Source organism: Pteronotus mesoamericanus, unplaced genomic scaffold (genome assembly GCF_021234165.1).
Source record: "Pteronotus mesoamericanus isolate MK-2021 breed Mesoamerican mustached bat unplaced genomic scaffold, CSHL_Meso_final contig_220, whole genome shotgun sequence".
NCBI lineage: Eukaryota > Metazoa > Chordata > Mammalia > Chiroptera > Mormoopidae > Pteronotus > Pteronotus mesoamericanus.
The window spans coordinates 9350531-9366087 of record NW_026555091.1 but is presented as its reverse complement, the minus strand read 5'-3'; the positions used below and the strand labels follow the sequence as shown (position 1 = coordinate 9366087).

At 69.3% G+C, this 15557-nt stretch overlaps 1 protein-coding gene across 1 annotated transcript in view; it reads right to left on the bottom strand.

Annotated features, from left to right (window-relative positions):
* TNS3 (tensin 3) overlaps positions 1-15557 on the bottom strand; it is an 84082-nt gene that overhangs the window by 9794 nt on the left and 58731 nt on the right. Inside the window, exons 18-20 of the mRNA XM_054571391.1 lie at positions 3341-3488; positions 2510-3153; positions 1868-1954 (exon numbers count right to left, since the gene is read on the bottom strand). Of these exons, the coding sequence (XP_054427366.1) occupies positions 1868-1954; positions 2510-3153; positions 3341-3488 (879 nt within the window). The remainder of the gene's footprint in view (positions 1-1867; positions 1955-2509; positions 3154-3340; positions 3489-15557) is intronic.

The following is a 15557-nucleotide window of genomic DNA, read 5'->3' as shown; positions in this document are numbered from 1 at the left end:
GGCCCCAGCTCCGTGCGCGTCGGGGAGCTTGGAGCCGGTGCTAGACCCCTTGCGTTGCAGCAAGTGAGCTGGGGAGCCCAGTGTGCCAAGGCCGTAGGGCTGGGCGTGTGCACATGGGCGGCAGGCCACCCCGTCCTGCTGAAGGGGGTGGGGACCGAGCCATCCCTGGCCACCCCTCCCTGTCACCTTTGGGACAGCGGGACAGGCAAAGTCCCCACAAGTACAGCAGGGAGAGCTGTGTCCGATTCCGCATTACTGAAGCCTGTTCCCTCAGAAACGCCCCGGGAGTTCCTGTCCCCACAGTCCCAGGGGACACGTTAAGCACCAAAACAGGCCCTGGGGTTTCTCCACTGCGTCTTCCCGAAGTTTCACTGTTGCTTTGATAGGAAAGGCACATCCTGGCAGTTGAGCCACAGCTAAGCCCATGCCCACACCCACGGGCAGCTCCCTGCCACGCGGTGGCACTGGCATGCCTGGGGGACAGCCGTCTGTGTTGGCGTCCTCCTCTCAAAGTGCCTGGCAAGCGACGCGTTCGGAGCCCCGCCGGAAAAGTCGCCGCGCAGGACACCGGGCCGCTGTCCTGAGACGAGCCGCCCCCACAGGAGCCTCGTGAGTGTGCGGCCGCGACGGGACGGACACCAGCAGGACTCTCCTGGCACCGGCCCGTCCACCCTCGGGCGCCAAGCCCGCGGCCACGCCCGCCACCGCCTGTGGGAGCCCCGGCGCCTTGGCCGAGAGCAGGGGGGCCGGAGACTGCTCGGGTGGAAGGTGGGGTGCACACGGAAGTGTCTAGAACGTGGCGCTTGACTAGCACGTGTCAGGGTCTGTGCTGCCGGGGCTCCGGCCCTGGCCGTGGGCATCCGCGTGCCCGAGGGGGGAGGGGTGGGCACGGAGCCCGGGCGCGCAGAGCTCACGCGGCCACAAAGGCCGATTCAGGGAGTGCGGAGTCTCAGGGCCTGGGCCACCCCCGTGCTGAACGACAACAGTGCCATTGAGCTCATGGGAGAGAGGCACATTCTTACCGTGTTGATCACCAGCCTAACTGAAGGGAAGGATCTCAACGAGGAGCTGGCAGAGCTGCCTGCAGCCCCTTGTTTCTGGGCGCAAGAGTTTCTGGGAAGCCCCGAGCACAAGACCACGGCACGGAGCACCCGGGGGCCCGGGGACCTCGGCGGCCGGTGCGCCTACCCTCGCCGAGCTAGGCTGCGACGCGCCCCCCCACCCAGCCGCCACCGGGAACCCCTAAGGAACATCGTCCCGGTGCCTCGGCCGCGTCTCCCAGGCTCCTGGCCCATCGCAGGCCGTCCCCGGGGGGCTCCTGGGAGGGACAGCCCCCCGCCCCCCCGCCGTGGCTGAGTCACAGACTCCCCAGGGACAGAGCCCCTGGGTCAGGCCAGCACACTGTGGGGGCCGCGAGGCCTGCTGGGGCAACGACTACTGTCCGTCCCGGAGAGGCCCCTTAGCGGACACTTCGTTTGCTCACGTTCCCATAAAACGGGACATGTGACTGAGCCGGTCAGAGCTACGGGCGGCCTCTCCCCAGGTGCCTGAGTCCGCGCCGGCCGCGGCGCCGTGTGTGCAGGGCGGTCTGCTCAGTCCACCCGCCGGCCTGTCCCCCAGCGCAGGGCGCGCGTGCGACACCGAGGGACACCCGCCCTTCCTCCCAACCCCCCGCCCCGGACGCAGGCGCTGGGGAGCGTCTCCTGTCACTGCCTGCTGCGTCACCGGCCTCGCTGGCCGGAGCAACACCCTGCAGGCTGGCGCGAGGCCGGCGGCGCCCGTGCCCGGGCGGCTCCCTCCCTGGGGCCGCGCTCCCGTCCGCGCCGGGTGCCACGCTCCCTCGCCGTCAGCCCCGCCTGCCGCACACCTTGCTCCCTGGAGATGTCCGCCTTGTACCAGAACTTGGAGGTGTCCTGCACGAAGCTCACCGACACGTGCTTGTCGCCCGGGTTATCTGCAAAGAGGATTCAGACGGTTGCCGCGAGCGCGTTGCTGATCACATGCTCCGGCCTCTCAGGGACACGGAGGTCGGAGCCCTGCCGGGGGCATGGGCGGGCTGCCTGCGGAGGGCGCTCTGTGACCGTGAGCTCCGCGCACGTGCCAGCTCCGCAGGGTTGAGGCAGGAGCACAGAGCGAAGCTGCGCCTGGTACTCGCGGTTCCAGGGTGTTCGTTTGCCACCAGGACAGGGTACAGGAGCTCACAGTTACGTTTCAAATGAACTCATCCAATTCAAAACCAAAGTTATTTGTGCAGGACGCTGGCTCCGAGCGAACGGAGAACCGCCCGAGTTTCGGCCGCTGGGGGAGTCCTGGGTGGGCGGACGCGGAGACTGACAGGCGGGGGCGGGGGCGGGGCGGGGGCGGGGCTGCGGCCGGGAGGCCGGAAACGCCCGAGGCGCCAGGTGTGTGTCCGAGGCGCCCTGCGCAGCAGTGGAGCTCCTGCTGGCTCCCCGGCCTCTGCCGAGTGCCCGAGGGGACAGAGGGGCCACCCCCCGGGACCCGCACGTACCCAGGGAAAGGGCGGCAGCCTCGGGAGGCTTGGAGAAGTCCGGGAGGACGTTCGGGAAGGGGATGCTCATGGTGCTCCCGCTGTGCGGGCTGGAGAAGCCGCTGGAGGACGGCGAGCCGGAGCCGAGGGAGCGGTCCCCCTCCGAGGCCCGCTTCTTCTCGGGGAGTGGGGGCTGCCCGGGCAGGGGCAGGCCGGGGCTGTGGGGGCTGCTGTGCCCAGGTGCCGCGGCCAGGAAGCCGTGGGGCAGGAAGCCGTTGTCGACGGCCGCGGCAGCTGCCCGCGGGCCGCCAGGGGGCGGGGGCGCTCCGTGCGGACTGGCCAGCGGAGCCCCGGGGTCCTCCGCAGGGGGCAGGCCGGCTCCCACGGCGCTTCCCACCGGGGCCGAGCCGAAGCCCAGGAAGGCCTGGCTGCTCGGGGGGCCCAGAGCTTCCGGGGGCTCCGCCAGCGACAGCGAGTGGCTGTGGAGACAGGCCTGCAGCTCGACGGGCGGGAGGTGCGGCCGCCCTGGGCCGGGGCCGTCCTTGCCGGGGCCCGGGAACTCGCTGGGGCTGAGGAGGAGGCTCCCCGGGGATCGGCTGCTTCCCAGCAGGGCCCGCGTGGGCTTGGGGCTGGGGTCCGCCCGTTGGTGCTCAGTCGGCGGGAGGCTGCTCAGGAGACAAGCCAGTCAGGGAAGACCTGGGACGGCACGTGAAGGAACGCAGCCCGGGGCCACGGGCGGACCCGGCTCCCAGGGTCCCCTCCTCAGCCACGGGCGGCCCCGCCTCCCAGGAACCACGGGCCACGGGCGGACCCGGCTCCCAGGGCCCGGGCCACAAACAGGCCCCTGCTGACCTGTCCCTCCTCGAGCTGGGGCTGCTGCTGGCGCTGGCACAGGAGGACGTGAATGCCCGTGGGAAGGACGGTGCCGGAGGCTTGGGTCCCACGGGGCTCTCTGACATCCCCACGGGCTGACCAAGGACCTCGGGGCAGCCGCGGGGGTCTGGCACGAGAGCAGAGGGACCTGGTCACTTTCCTGTCTGTGAGGAGTGGGGTCGCTTCCTGCTGCTGAAGCAGGTGTCCCGGTCACGCCAAGTGCAGGTCGCGCCCGCTGCGGGGCCCACAGTCAGGCCGCCCGATGTCGGCCCCGTGGGCAGCTTTCAGCCCGGACGGGGGGCTCCTCTCCGCAGGGTGCAAGCTGGGCGGGCCCTGCGGCCCCGGGAGGCGCCGTGTCGCTCCCCGAAGGCCAGTGCACGCGGAGTGGCTGACTTCCGTGTTGACGATCGGGATGCTTGTCACTTTGGCAGCCCCGGGTGCCAGCTGGGAGGGCACGCAGCCCCACCTGTCCCTGAGCTGGCCACGAGGCTCACACCTGAGGCCCCGGCTTCCTGGGCACACCTGCCACCTCCAGCACGGCCCGGCCCTCTGGTGTCCTCGACCGCGAGGCGACGACTGCCCTGCGTGGCCCCCTGTCTGGTGACGCCCAGCGCCCACGTTCCACGGAATCTCACACATTCTACCAACTAAGGCTCACCTAGCCTGTGGCCCAGCGACTGTACGATTTCTTAGTATTTTTACAAACTTGCTTTTTTTTTTTTTTTTTAAAGTAAGCTTTAAGAACTGGATAAATCTACCACAGCCAAGCAAATAACGTTGCGCGGTTGTTCTGCTACAAAACAAGGGCGACCGGTGGAAGACGCAGGATGTCAGAGAAGTTCCACGTCGCTCAGCGAGCTCGGCCCCGGCGGGCAGACAGCGCGGCGGTCCCGCCCCACCGCGGACCCACGCATTCCCCGGGGGGCCCGCGCGGTGCCAGCCACACACGAGCCCGCGGTCAGGGCCGTGGCCGTCCCACGGTTCTGAGGGGACCGACGCCGGGGCTGAGAGCCACCACGGCACCAGGGCTCCACGGGCCGAGGGGCCCGGGACAAGCTCGGGGCGGGGACGACCACAGGCCCCAGGAGCAGGGCCACCCTGGCAGGTCTAAGTCTGCGGAGAGGACGCCGCGTCCTCTCTGGGGACACACTGCTCCAGAGCCCGCCTCCACCTGCCCATCTGTCAGTCAGTCCACCTGTCACTCGCCTGTTCCCTCACACGGAGCCCGAGACACCCACCCAACGGGGCAAGCGCGCGTCCCCTCATCCCGCTGCCCGTCCCCGGAAACGGCAGGCGCAGGGTCCTCACGGTGGCCCCCTGTCTGCAGCTCCGTGCCGGACCCAGGGCTCACTGAGGCCGGTCCGGGCCCTGACCCAGGGACGGCGCTCAGCCTCTGCAGAAGCAGGTGCTCGAGGACCTGGGCCTGGAGACGTGGGCTTCCGGCCCCCCGTCCTGCCCGCCCGGCCCCCGGGTCCTCTGGGACGCACGCAGGCCACGTCCAGCCACCCGCCAAGCAGGCACGCGGCCCCACGGCGGACGGGCGTGCTCTCCGCTCTCGGAGAAGCAGGGCCTGGCCGCTGCCCCGGCTGCGGTGGAGAGAGAGCAAGAGCCAGGGCCCCCAGGGCAGAGAAGGACGGACGCCCCGCGCCGGGGGTCAGCCCCGCGGGCCGCGCCCCGCGCCGGGGCTCCTGTTTCCAGAGACATGCTCGCCTCCGGCAGGCAAAAGGGAGGGCGCTGCTTTCTGCACACTAAACCGGGGTGAGGTTTCTAGAAGGACGGCGGTCTGTGGCCCTGTGGCCTCGTGGCCTGTCCCAGGGGTCGGTCAGGCCTGCTGGACCCAGCAGGAGGCCCCGGGGCGATCGGAGCAGGTGCGGCTGCCAGGCTGCGGGGGGTCTTGCAGGGGACGTTCGCGGAAGCTGCCTCCCCCGTGAGCCCGGGCCAGGCCCGCGTATCGCCTCTCCGGACGCCCCCGCGGGCGCGCCGCGCCTTCCCCAAGCCCACGAGGGGCTTGGCGGCCCCTCACTGGGACGAGCATCCGCCATGCTGGGGGATGCGACCCGCGTCACGCTGGCGTATCCGAGCCCGACCTCGCCGGGGCCTCGGCAGACGCTTCTTTTAGGGCCCCGCCCCCTCGCGCCCCCGCGAGCTGCACGTCCCTCACACCCTCCGCTCCCGCTGCCGCCCGGGCAGGCTGGCGTGCGGGGCTCTGACCGCATCTCTTCCTGGTTTTCCCGGTGCCAGCTGGCGTCCTAGCCTGTGGGACGAGGGCGCCCTGTCCCTCCTGGCCGCTGGCTTCCCCTTCCTGCGCTTCCTGTGCCCAGAGCAAGGGTGAGGGCGGGTCACCGGCTGCCCCACAAGGGCTATTTTTATGCTCCCGATGGAGGCGGCCGCGGGGGCCGGATGACATCGGCTCCCACTGTCCACTGTTTACATCGCTGGACGTTAACAGGAAGAGCGGGGACCCGCGGGCTCCCTGCCCTTGGAGCCAGCTGTCCCCCGCCCCGAGGCCTGAGCCCCACGCTCGGAAGGGCGGCCCAACAGTGACCACGAGGTGGGGCCCCGACGTCGCCTTTATGCCGGGTGTGGCTCGGAGCCCGGGCGCAGGGTCCCAGCCGACGCGCAGGAGTCGGTACGTGACGTTGAACCCAAAAAGTCAGCGCTGCCCTGTCTTCCCAGTGACACAAAAAACCTTACGAAGATGTAAAAATTACTCATATATCCACTACTGTTGTTAGTTATAAATGACCATTAAACTTCCTACGTAACCTTTAACCGAAAGTGAGTTTGTCTGAGGTCGAGATGGTACTCGCCGACCCAGCTAAAGAAACTTGAATCGTGTTATTCACCTAAAGTCAGCCTCGACCTTTGACCCATGCGAGGGCCTGTCTTACTCCTCGTAAACCGGAAGGAGTGAGCCTGCCTCCCCCCACCCCCCGTCTGCGTCTCCACTCTGCCTCCTCCCCCGCACCCGCCGCCTCCCGGGCACCCCAGGACGGGCCGGGTCGGTGGAGGGCCCCCTCCCCCAGCCCTCGGGAGCTTCCTGCACAGCGGGACAGGAGCATGCTCTGCGCTCTTCCTTGCGCTGCATTTTAGGGGGTGAAGCGTGGGGGTCCGGGAGAGCCTCAACCATCCGATGCCTTAGTCCTGGGCCGCAAGACACACTCCCCCGGGGGTCCTAGGCACCTCCTGCTGCTGAACCCCCCAGGAGGCCCAGGCGAGGGGTCTGCAGGGCCTGCTTGGCGGGCACGTCTCCTTCCAAGTCTCCCTGCGTTGTGTGTCCTCTGCCCCCGCCTCCCTCCTCCCTCCCGCCTTCTCCCCCCCCACCCCGCCCCTGCCAAGAGCAGTTTCCCCGGCGATTCGCTCCGGCTCCTTTTTCCGTGTCTCTCGTCGCTGCTCCAGAGTCTTGCTTTACAGTTACCACGAGGTTCACACAAAACCTCCCGGAGATAACATACTCCCTCCCTTTCCTGCTGGCCGATTCTGAATTAAAAGCGTTATTTCTTAACACGTGAGATTTTATATAGGAAGCTCTGCAGCAGCTCTTTTGTTTTTTTTTAAGGGAGTCCTCCTGTCATAATCCTCCCGCTGACCTTCGACGAACAGCAAGCCGTTATTTAACCAGCCTTCTCGAAAGCCAGAGAGAGACGGGCCGGCGGCCAGGCAGCGTGAGAATCAATCAGTGAACCCCTTGAAAGCCCGGAGGAGCGAGCCCCGCGGCGCTTTCCTGATGCAAATCCAAGCCCCGCACTTCCGGCTGCTGGCACACACAGAGGAAGCGGTGGCCGCCCCCAGGGCACAGACACGCACTTTCTCAGCTGGAGTTCTTTCTTTTATGAACCCTTCTGTCAACACCAGATGAGTGACGAGTGACGAGTGAGTCACGGCGTTCCATGGAACACCAGGGAAGCCCTCTCTTCTCGCAGCCTCTCATGCCCAGGTGGGCCGGGCAAGCCCGACTGTTAAAAAAAGAAGTAGGCCCATTTCCCTTTCACCCAATAACAGGAAAGAACCAGAAACCGCTGCTAAAACAGCCGACGGCGGCCGGGACCCTGTGTGAAGCCATCCCGCTTCTCTGCGGAGGCCCGGCTCCCATGGGCTGGAAGCGCGGGCCCCCCCCATCGGCGGGCGCCACGCCAGGAGTCCGGGAGTGGGCGCAAGGCAGTCTCTTCCTCCACGGCAGCCGTCCCTGAGCCGTTCCCACACCCAGCTGTGCCGAGCAAACGCCCCGCACCCCGCGAGAGCCGGTGTTGCCCGCGCAGCTGGCTGGGAGCTCCTGGGAAGGCGCACTCCCTTCCTGCTGGACGGGACGGGGCGGGGGGCACGTTGGGGCTGGAGGTCCCAAGGACGCCCAGAGCACCCAGGTCCGAGGACGGGTTGGCATGCGGCTCTGGGGCACGGGGGGTGGGGAGCGGCCTCGTGACACCAAATCCGAGTCCAGAACCTGCCTCTGCGCTCACTCAAATGTCCTTCCCTCTCTCAATCGCGGGAAACACACACACACAACATCAACCTGACCATCCTGACCATTTCAGGCGCACGGCTCAGCGGCACCGAGCCCACCCCCCGGCCGTGCGGCCATCGCCGCGTCCCTCCGCCGAGCTTGCGCTCCTGTCCACACGGGGGCTCCCTGTGCCGCGCCCCCGTCAGCGTTGCAGGCTGGAGGCTCACGGCGTGGGCCCAGAGACTCACAACACGCCTCTCAAAAAAGGCAAGCTCCCGTCCTGAACTACCAACAGGCCACTAAGCACACTGCCCGTGGGGTCCCTGGCCGGGGCGGGCGTGTCGCAGCTGGCACGGCCCGGGGAGCGAAGGCTCCGGGGTCCCCGCGGCGCAGGAGCAGGGTGCCAACCCCGCCCGGCCCGCCCGACGTCGGGGCCAGCAAAACCTCGGTCCCTCTCGGGCCGCGCCCAGCCCCGGGCAGGATGCCGGGCCCCAGGACCGGGGGCGCAGGCTGGCGCGGCTGCCGTAGAAAGCCCGGGCGGGGCTCAGACGACGGGACCGCCCCCGGGCCGCCGGCAGGCTGGCCGCCCGAGGGCCCGGTGCGGCGGGGCGGGCCTTCCACTGAGTCCGTGTCCCAGCCGCCTCCTTTCACAAGGACAGCGGCCCGGTCGGTCTGGGGCCCAGCCAGGTGACCTCCTTTCACCTGAGTCTAGTCCTTAAAGACCCGCATCCACATGCGGCCGCGTCCTGCCATGAGGGGCGCAGGGGGGGGGGTTAGGACGCCGTCAGGTGAGCTTTGGGGAGGGACGTAATTCAGCCCCCGGTTTGTGGTTTGGGGCCGGTGGCCTTTCTGCGAACCTACTTCAGGGTTACCGGGCGGGTCACTGGGTGGGACAGGCGAGGGCCCAGGCGGTCAGCACGAAGGAATGACGAGCGCAAAGGGCCCGCGACGCGAGGAGGCCCCGCCCCTGTGGGGACGGCGCGGGGTCTCCGGCCGTCGGACAAGGCCGCGCAGTGGCCCCCGGGGACCCAGCCTCCCCCAGCCACCTCGGGGCTCCTGCCGGACGGGCCGGGCCCCGCCCCAGGCCGAGTGTCCTGCTGACCTCGGTCCCTGACTGTCCCCTGGGGCAGCACCTGCGCAGCGGCCAGGCAGGCCTGCCAGCTCCACGCCCCTGGCACACCAGGGACGCTCCCAGGACACTGATGTGACCCGAGTGAGGAAAGCAAGACCCGAGGAACGGAGGGCAAGAGCTGGGGACAGGCGGCAGCCGGCCGGCGTCCGCAGCCTCCCCGGGACAGCGTCGGGTCCGGGGGGGCGTGTGCGGCGGAAGGGGCCTCGTGGAAAGCCTCCCGGCCCCTCCCCCGCGGACCCACGCCTGTCGGCCAGGCCCCGAAAGCCCGCTCGGGCCGGCGTTCCCAGCGAGCCGCGCAGCCCCCCGGCCCCCGAGGCCCCCGCTGCACAGGTCCTCGGCTCCCTTCCTCAGGCAGCGGGGGGCGAGCGGCTGGTGGAGGCTGAAACCCATGAAACAGGAGGTGGCGCTGCGAGGACACCGCCTTCCCAGCCGGCAGCAGGGCCTTCCGCGCTCGCTCGTGTCTTCCTGCACGTGTCTGGCCGGCCCGGAGCGACTCTGCGGCGGGGCGTCGTCCCACACACCGGAAGGACGCGGGTGGGATGCCTGGGCAGGGCACAGGCCTGGGTGGCGAGTTGGGTCCCAGTTGGGGTGCGCGAGAAGCAACTGCCAATGTTTCTCTCCCTCTCTCCCTCCCTTCCCCTCCCTCTAAAAATAAATGAAATCTTTAAAACGTATACGGGGAGGGGAAACTGAGGGCAGGAGACAGAGAAGGCAAAGCACCCACCAACAGCCCTAAGGTGAGAGCCGCCGATCCAGAGCGGCCTCCGACGGCCCCCCCCCAGCACCGCACAAGCACCGCACGGGCCCCGCTGCCCTCGCGCTCCCAGCGCCGCCGCAGCAGCAGCGCCCGAGCGGACCGTGGCGCCGCGGCTCTGAATCTCGGACGGCCCCGACGCGTGTTAGAATCCTGATTCCATTACGCGTATCCACTTACTTTACAAGGAGAAGAAGAGCGGAGATCAGAGAGACAGCCGCTCCTGGCCGAGCGCCCGGCACCGGGTCGAGCCCCACGCAGGTCTCCCTGGTCTAACCCCATCCCAGGGCGCCCACATGCCAAGGGCGCCCACGGTTCTGCGGGGCCAGGCGGAGAGGCCTGTTCAGAGCTCAGCTCCGCAGCTGGGACACTCCCCGCCCCGCCTCCAAGGCCCCTGGCCTCCACCGGGGGTCTGACAGGCAGCGGCCTGATCTCATCGCCTAACCCCGGCCTGAGTGTCTGCCCCGTCCCCCAGTGCCCTCCTGCCCACGGGGCCCAGGACAGGGAAGGTGCTCTGGGACTCGTCCCGCTGGGCCTTGGCCCCCACTCCGAAAGCCCAGGCCCCGCGAGGGGGGCCCCGGGACACTGCTGCCCGCACTGCGCCCACGAGGCAAAGCACCGCCTCCCTCTCTCCTGGCAGAGACCGACCAAATGCCTCCTCCTCTCACTCTGGAGTGAGAAAAACGTCTCCATCCTAAGCAGACAACTTCTGACAGAAGAACACACGTGCGGAACCACAGAAAGCTACCACTGGTGCAGCGCGCGCGCGCCAGGAAACGTGCAGACATCCCTCCCTCCCTCCTTCCCTCCCTCCCTCCCTCCCTCCCAGCTGCAGAGAAACCCCGAGACCAGAGGGGAGCTCGCGGGCCGGAGGGCCGGAGGGCCACGCAGGGCACCCCGACCGCCGACCGCCGGGGCGTGTCTTCTGGCAACCACGCCGTGTTCCCACAAAGCAGTGCCTTGGGGCTCCCGCTCCCTCTCCTGGCTCCTCGCCCCATCCTTCCACCAAAGCCACACGCCCGCTGCGGCGGAGCCTCAGGACGCAGAGGCCCCAGTGCGGCCCCACGCCCCCCGCCCCGGCCCCGCGGGCCGCCTCGGAACTGGGTCCCGGGGGCCCCCCTCAGAGGGAGCAGGGGACAGTTGCAGGGAAGGACCCAGACTCCCCCTCCGGAGGCTCTGCAGACAGGTCACTGTGGGGACAGTCACCGCCTTGTCGGGGGCCCGCCCTCTGCCCCAACCGTTGGGGAGGCGGTGGCAGCTCATTTTGAACCCCCTCCGGGGCTCCGGGCGCCCGGTTTGAGCTTCTCCAGGAGGTGGTGCGGGAGTGCCAGGGGCAGCCCTGGGGGCCGCGCAGCCCGGCCCGGGCCGGCACGTTTTCCTGCGTTTTCTCCGTTTCAGCAGAAGAATGTGCTGGGCTGGGAAGCAGCCACCCAGGAAAGCCGCACATCTGTAAACCAGGCTTCCTCCGCCCGCGGTCGCTGTCCCGACAAAGCGTGGCGCTGGCCCCGGAGTCTCTGGGCCGGGGTTGCCCCAAGTGACAGGGACGCCGGGAACAGTCACTCTCCTCCGGATCCTGCCCCCCAGCTTCCTGGCTCTCAGACCCCACAGCCCAGCCTGGCCCACCCGCCGTGTCCCCTCCCCCACCAGCTGGAGATCAGGTTTCAGCATCCGCCGGACTGGCCGAGGCTGCTGGCTGGGGACTGCGTGCGCTCACCTGGGCACCCCACGCGCGGGTCCATCCACGGGGGGCGGGGGGGCGGCCTGGGAGAGGGTGGGCCGGGCGGAAGCGGCCCCGTGTGGGAAGCAGCACCCCAGTCCCACCCGGGCAGGGCCACTCTGGACTCCTGGGTCCCGGGGGAGCTGGGGCGGGACGCGGGGCGGCCGCCTCCCGGGAGGCCCACCCAGAGGGCGGCCCCAGAGCTGGCCGCGGGGAGAGTCCGGATGGCTGGCTGCGGGGGGCGGGCCTGCCCCCCCCCCAGCCCCCGCCAACGCCGGCAGCAGCAGCCCCGCCTTGCTGAGCCGGCCGTTCACTTCCTTTTCATTTCTTCCCCCCTTTTCCTTCCCTCCCTTTAATCTCCTGAGAACTCCCCGCTGAAACCCTCCAGCACTTTGCTTCGCCCCCCGGCCAGCCTCACCCAAGGAGCAAGCAGCTGGCACAGGGGCGGGGGGCCGCTTCTGGGGAGGGGCCTGAACCGGCCTGGGAAGGCCTCCCACCCCAGGACCTGCCCCTCAGGAGCGGCCTGCCCCGGCGCAAGCCCATTCCCTGGGATCCGCCCACAGGAAAGGAGCCCCCCGCACCCCGCAGGGCCCCCTGGCTGCCCGCTGGGGTCCGCGCCCAGCCCCTGCCCCTGGCTGGGGGCAGCACCTCTCGTCCGGCTCCAGCCACCAGCCCGAGGCCCGTCACCGCGGCCCTGCCCAGGGGTGCGGGGGGACCTTCCTCCTGTGGCGGCCCTGCTCAGCCCTGCACGTCCCGCCTGGCGAGGCTCGGCCCCGATGCCTGCCCAGCCCCCGTCCGCAGACTTTCACTGCAAACAGGCCGCCGGGCTGGGAGCCCCTCCACCACCAGGCAGCTGGCAGGTCTAACCACCCTCCGCGCCTTTCTCCCTCCTCTCTCTCGTGTTCTTCCCTCTACCTGAAAGGCCAGCCCCTAAGTCAAAGAGGAAGAACGTCCCTACAACCTCCAAAGCCTGTTTCAAACGGCCCCCTGTTTTGATAGGACGTGGCGCATTAGAAGGCCGCGTTCCCCTCCTCGCGGCCTGAAATCCAACCGGAACAAGCCTGTGTGGGAACCAGCAGGGCCATCTCGTGCAGGGCCTTCACGCGGGAGCTGTGCGCAGACAGCATGGCCCCAGGCGTGTGCACGCCCGCCACGTGCCGCGACCCGCCCCCCCCCCCAGGGGTTGGCACAGCCCCCCCACCGTCACACGCTAACGTCCTCCTGCAAGACCAGGTCCCACGCCCCCCCCCCAGGCCGTCCCGTTCTAGCTCGCAGGCCAGCACTGCCTCCAGCACCTCCGAAGGAAGACCGGCGCATCCGCACGTGGCAGGCTTCCACGGGGGCCACTCGCCAGCCCCACGCAGCCCGTGTCCCGCGCGCCAGCCGAGGGGCGGCCGGAGGGCACACGCCCCTCCCCAGCAGACGGAGGGGCTGGGACCCTGGGCCACCTCTCGGCTGCAGGCCGGAAAGGCCCCCGGGACCCTCCCCTGAGGCCGCGTGGGCCCCTTCCTCCGCATTGTTTACGGGTCCGAGTGTCCCAGGGCAGAGGGGATCCGCCGGAAACGCAGGCTCAGCAGGGCCGGCCCGGCCTTTCCCACAGCCGCTGCCCCTAACAGCAGGCGGGGAGGGCTGAGCAGCCAGGCCCGGCCCGGGAAGCGCCGGGCGGATGGATGGACGATGGCTCCTCGGGGGGGGGCCCTGCCTCCCCCGGGGGGCTGCAGCCTCAGGGAGGAAGAAGGGGAGGGAGAAGGAGGAGGAAGAGGAAAGAGGGGCAGGAGGAGGAAGGCAGGGAGAGACCCGTTTCCGAGGAGGAGGCGGCGACAGGAGGGCGTGTGGTCTGGGGCATGACAGGGCGGGGGGGCGTGGGGCCGGGGCGGGGGTCTGAGGGGCAGGGCTGCGGGCGAAGGCACCTGCCGAGGACGCGGAGGAAGGGCACGGCGCCGCCCAGGGCTGCCCCGTCCTGTCTCCACCACGCGGAGGCCTCACCAGGACAGCGTGACGCAGCTCCTAGCCTGCCCGGCCCCCGGCGAGCCCGCAGGCCTGTGGGGCCCTGGTGGGGCCTGTCTCCCGTCAGCCCCCGCCCCCTGCCCACCTGGGGCCACTCTGTGGAATGGGACCCAGGCTCCCACAATCACGGGGCGTCGCAGCGTGTGCCCAGCACTGAGGGCGGGGGGCAGGGAAGCCTTGCATGCACATGGGAGGAAGACCTGTGCCCTGGAGGGCAGGGTCAGGGACCACGCGGCCTCCCGCGCCCAGCACGCGTGACTCCAGCGAGATCTCTGCGGCCCCAGAGGAGCCTGAGGAAGCCCCGAACGGCCAGGCATCAGGCAGGAGCCCAGGGGCCACTCTGACGTCCCCACCCCCAGCGCCGGGGAGGCTCCAGGGGCCTGCAGAGAAGAATTCCAAACAAACAGAAACCGCACCACGGCCTGTGCTCCCCTCTGACCGCACAGTGGCCCGCTGCATGCTCCTCATGGGACCGAAGGCCGGCAGCAGCTGGCTGCACGCGTGTCTGTCCTCGTGACCCGCCGGGGTCACCGCAGCGCCCGACCAAGCGCGCGCCAGGCCGGGGCAGCCAAGAGGCTTCCTCTGCCCCAGCTGTGGGATGCTCGGTTCTCTGGCTTTTTGTCTCTCACGAGCTCACTCTTCCTGTGCGTGCAGACATGTGCAGACGCTCAGAAAGCCACGGACACCACGGCCAGGCACAACCAGGAACACACACGCATGCGCCATCGCAGGTCTGTGAGGCTCCAACCGAGGCAGGGCTGGCCTGAAACGAACGCTTCTTTACCTGCCCCGGAGGCTTGGCCAGAGCCTCTGCCGGTGGGGCTCCCCGATGAAGGCCACCAGGTTACACAGAGAGCACCCCAAAGGCTCCGGCCGGGCTGGGCCGCAGCCGGGGACAAAGGATGAGGACCAGGTGACGCGTCTACGTCCCACGTCCCGCAGTGACTCGGGACGGCGGACCCTCCTCGGGCCTCACCGTCCAAACTCCTCCCGAGTGACAGCAGCAGAGCCTGGCGCGTGGAGCCGGAGGGACAACGGAGGCGGGTCTCCCACGGGCCGGGGAGGTGCCGTCCGTGTGGGGCCAGGGCAGGAGGGCCTTCGGAAGGGAAGGAAAACCCGCAAGGCACAAACGGGGCGGCTTCCAGAAGGGCACGCCCTAAACTGTACGCGCCACGCCGCCTGCAAGTGCTCGCGTCATCCCGGGCCCCAGGGAAACAGCGCAGGCTGGACTCCGCATCTGCGGCCCCAGTGGCGGGGCGGCCGCTTCCCCACCCCGGGCAGGGCGCCATCTCGAGGCGCGGTGTGGCTCCGAGCAGCTGCACTGAGGACAGGGGGCGGGGACCAAAAGCTCCGTCTCACGTTTTCCCGCGCACGAGCGGGGGCCGCCCTCTGCTTCTCAGACTGTCCCCCAGCGCTGGGCAGGCACAGCTCCGGCCATTTTTGCTCAAGTTTGCAAGGCATTTCCAGGTGTAGCGCTCTGGCCCCCCTGCGCCGGTCACCCGTCCTAGGGCCCACGGCCACCCGCCCGCAGGACCCGCGACGAGAGCAGACAGACACCTGCCGGCCGCACAGAAAAGGCAGGTAGGTGTGAGATTCCAGGACAGTCCACCAGAGGGGGCTACACGCGCTGATAAATAAATTCAGAGGAACAAAGATTCAAGGCTCCTCTAAGCCAAAGGCAAGCCAACAGAGGACGGCCTTCACCACGGTCGGGAAGGCCACTCAGGCGGGGACGCAGCTGGGTGGCCAGCTGAGGCGTCGTCGGGTCCGCGCCCCCCCCCCCCCGCTCTGTGCTCTCTGAGCTCCACCCGCGGGCCATAGGCCTGACAGCGCCCGCCTGCCCGTCCCTGCTGTTCCCGTGTCAATGCGGTTCTAAGTGGCGACGCGCCTGCTTCGTGTGGACCTGGCAGGGGTGTGGCCGCGCCGCAGTCCAGCCGGCCGGGGCCCACGTGCCCGGCGCTTGCTTTTGCACAGACACGAATATCCCGTGCATGCCACGGGCCCCCGTGGACTGAACACAAACATGCACCACGTGCACACACGTGGACTCGCCGCTCAGCTTCCGCCAACGCAAAGCCACCGAGGGCGCCAGCGAGTGTCACGCGCGTTGCCCCGCACGGGCTTTTAGCCCCACTGCTAACGCGC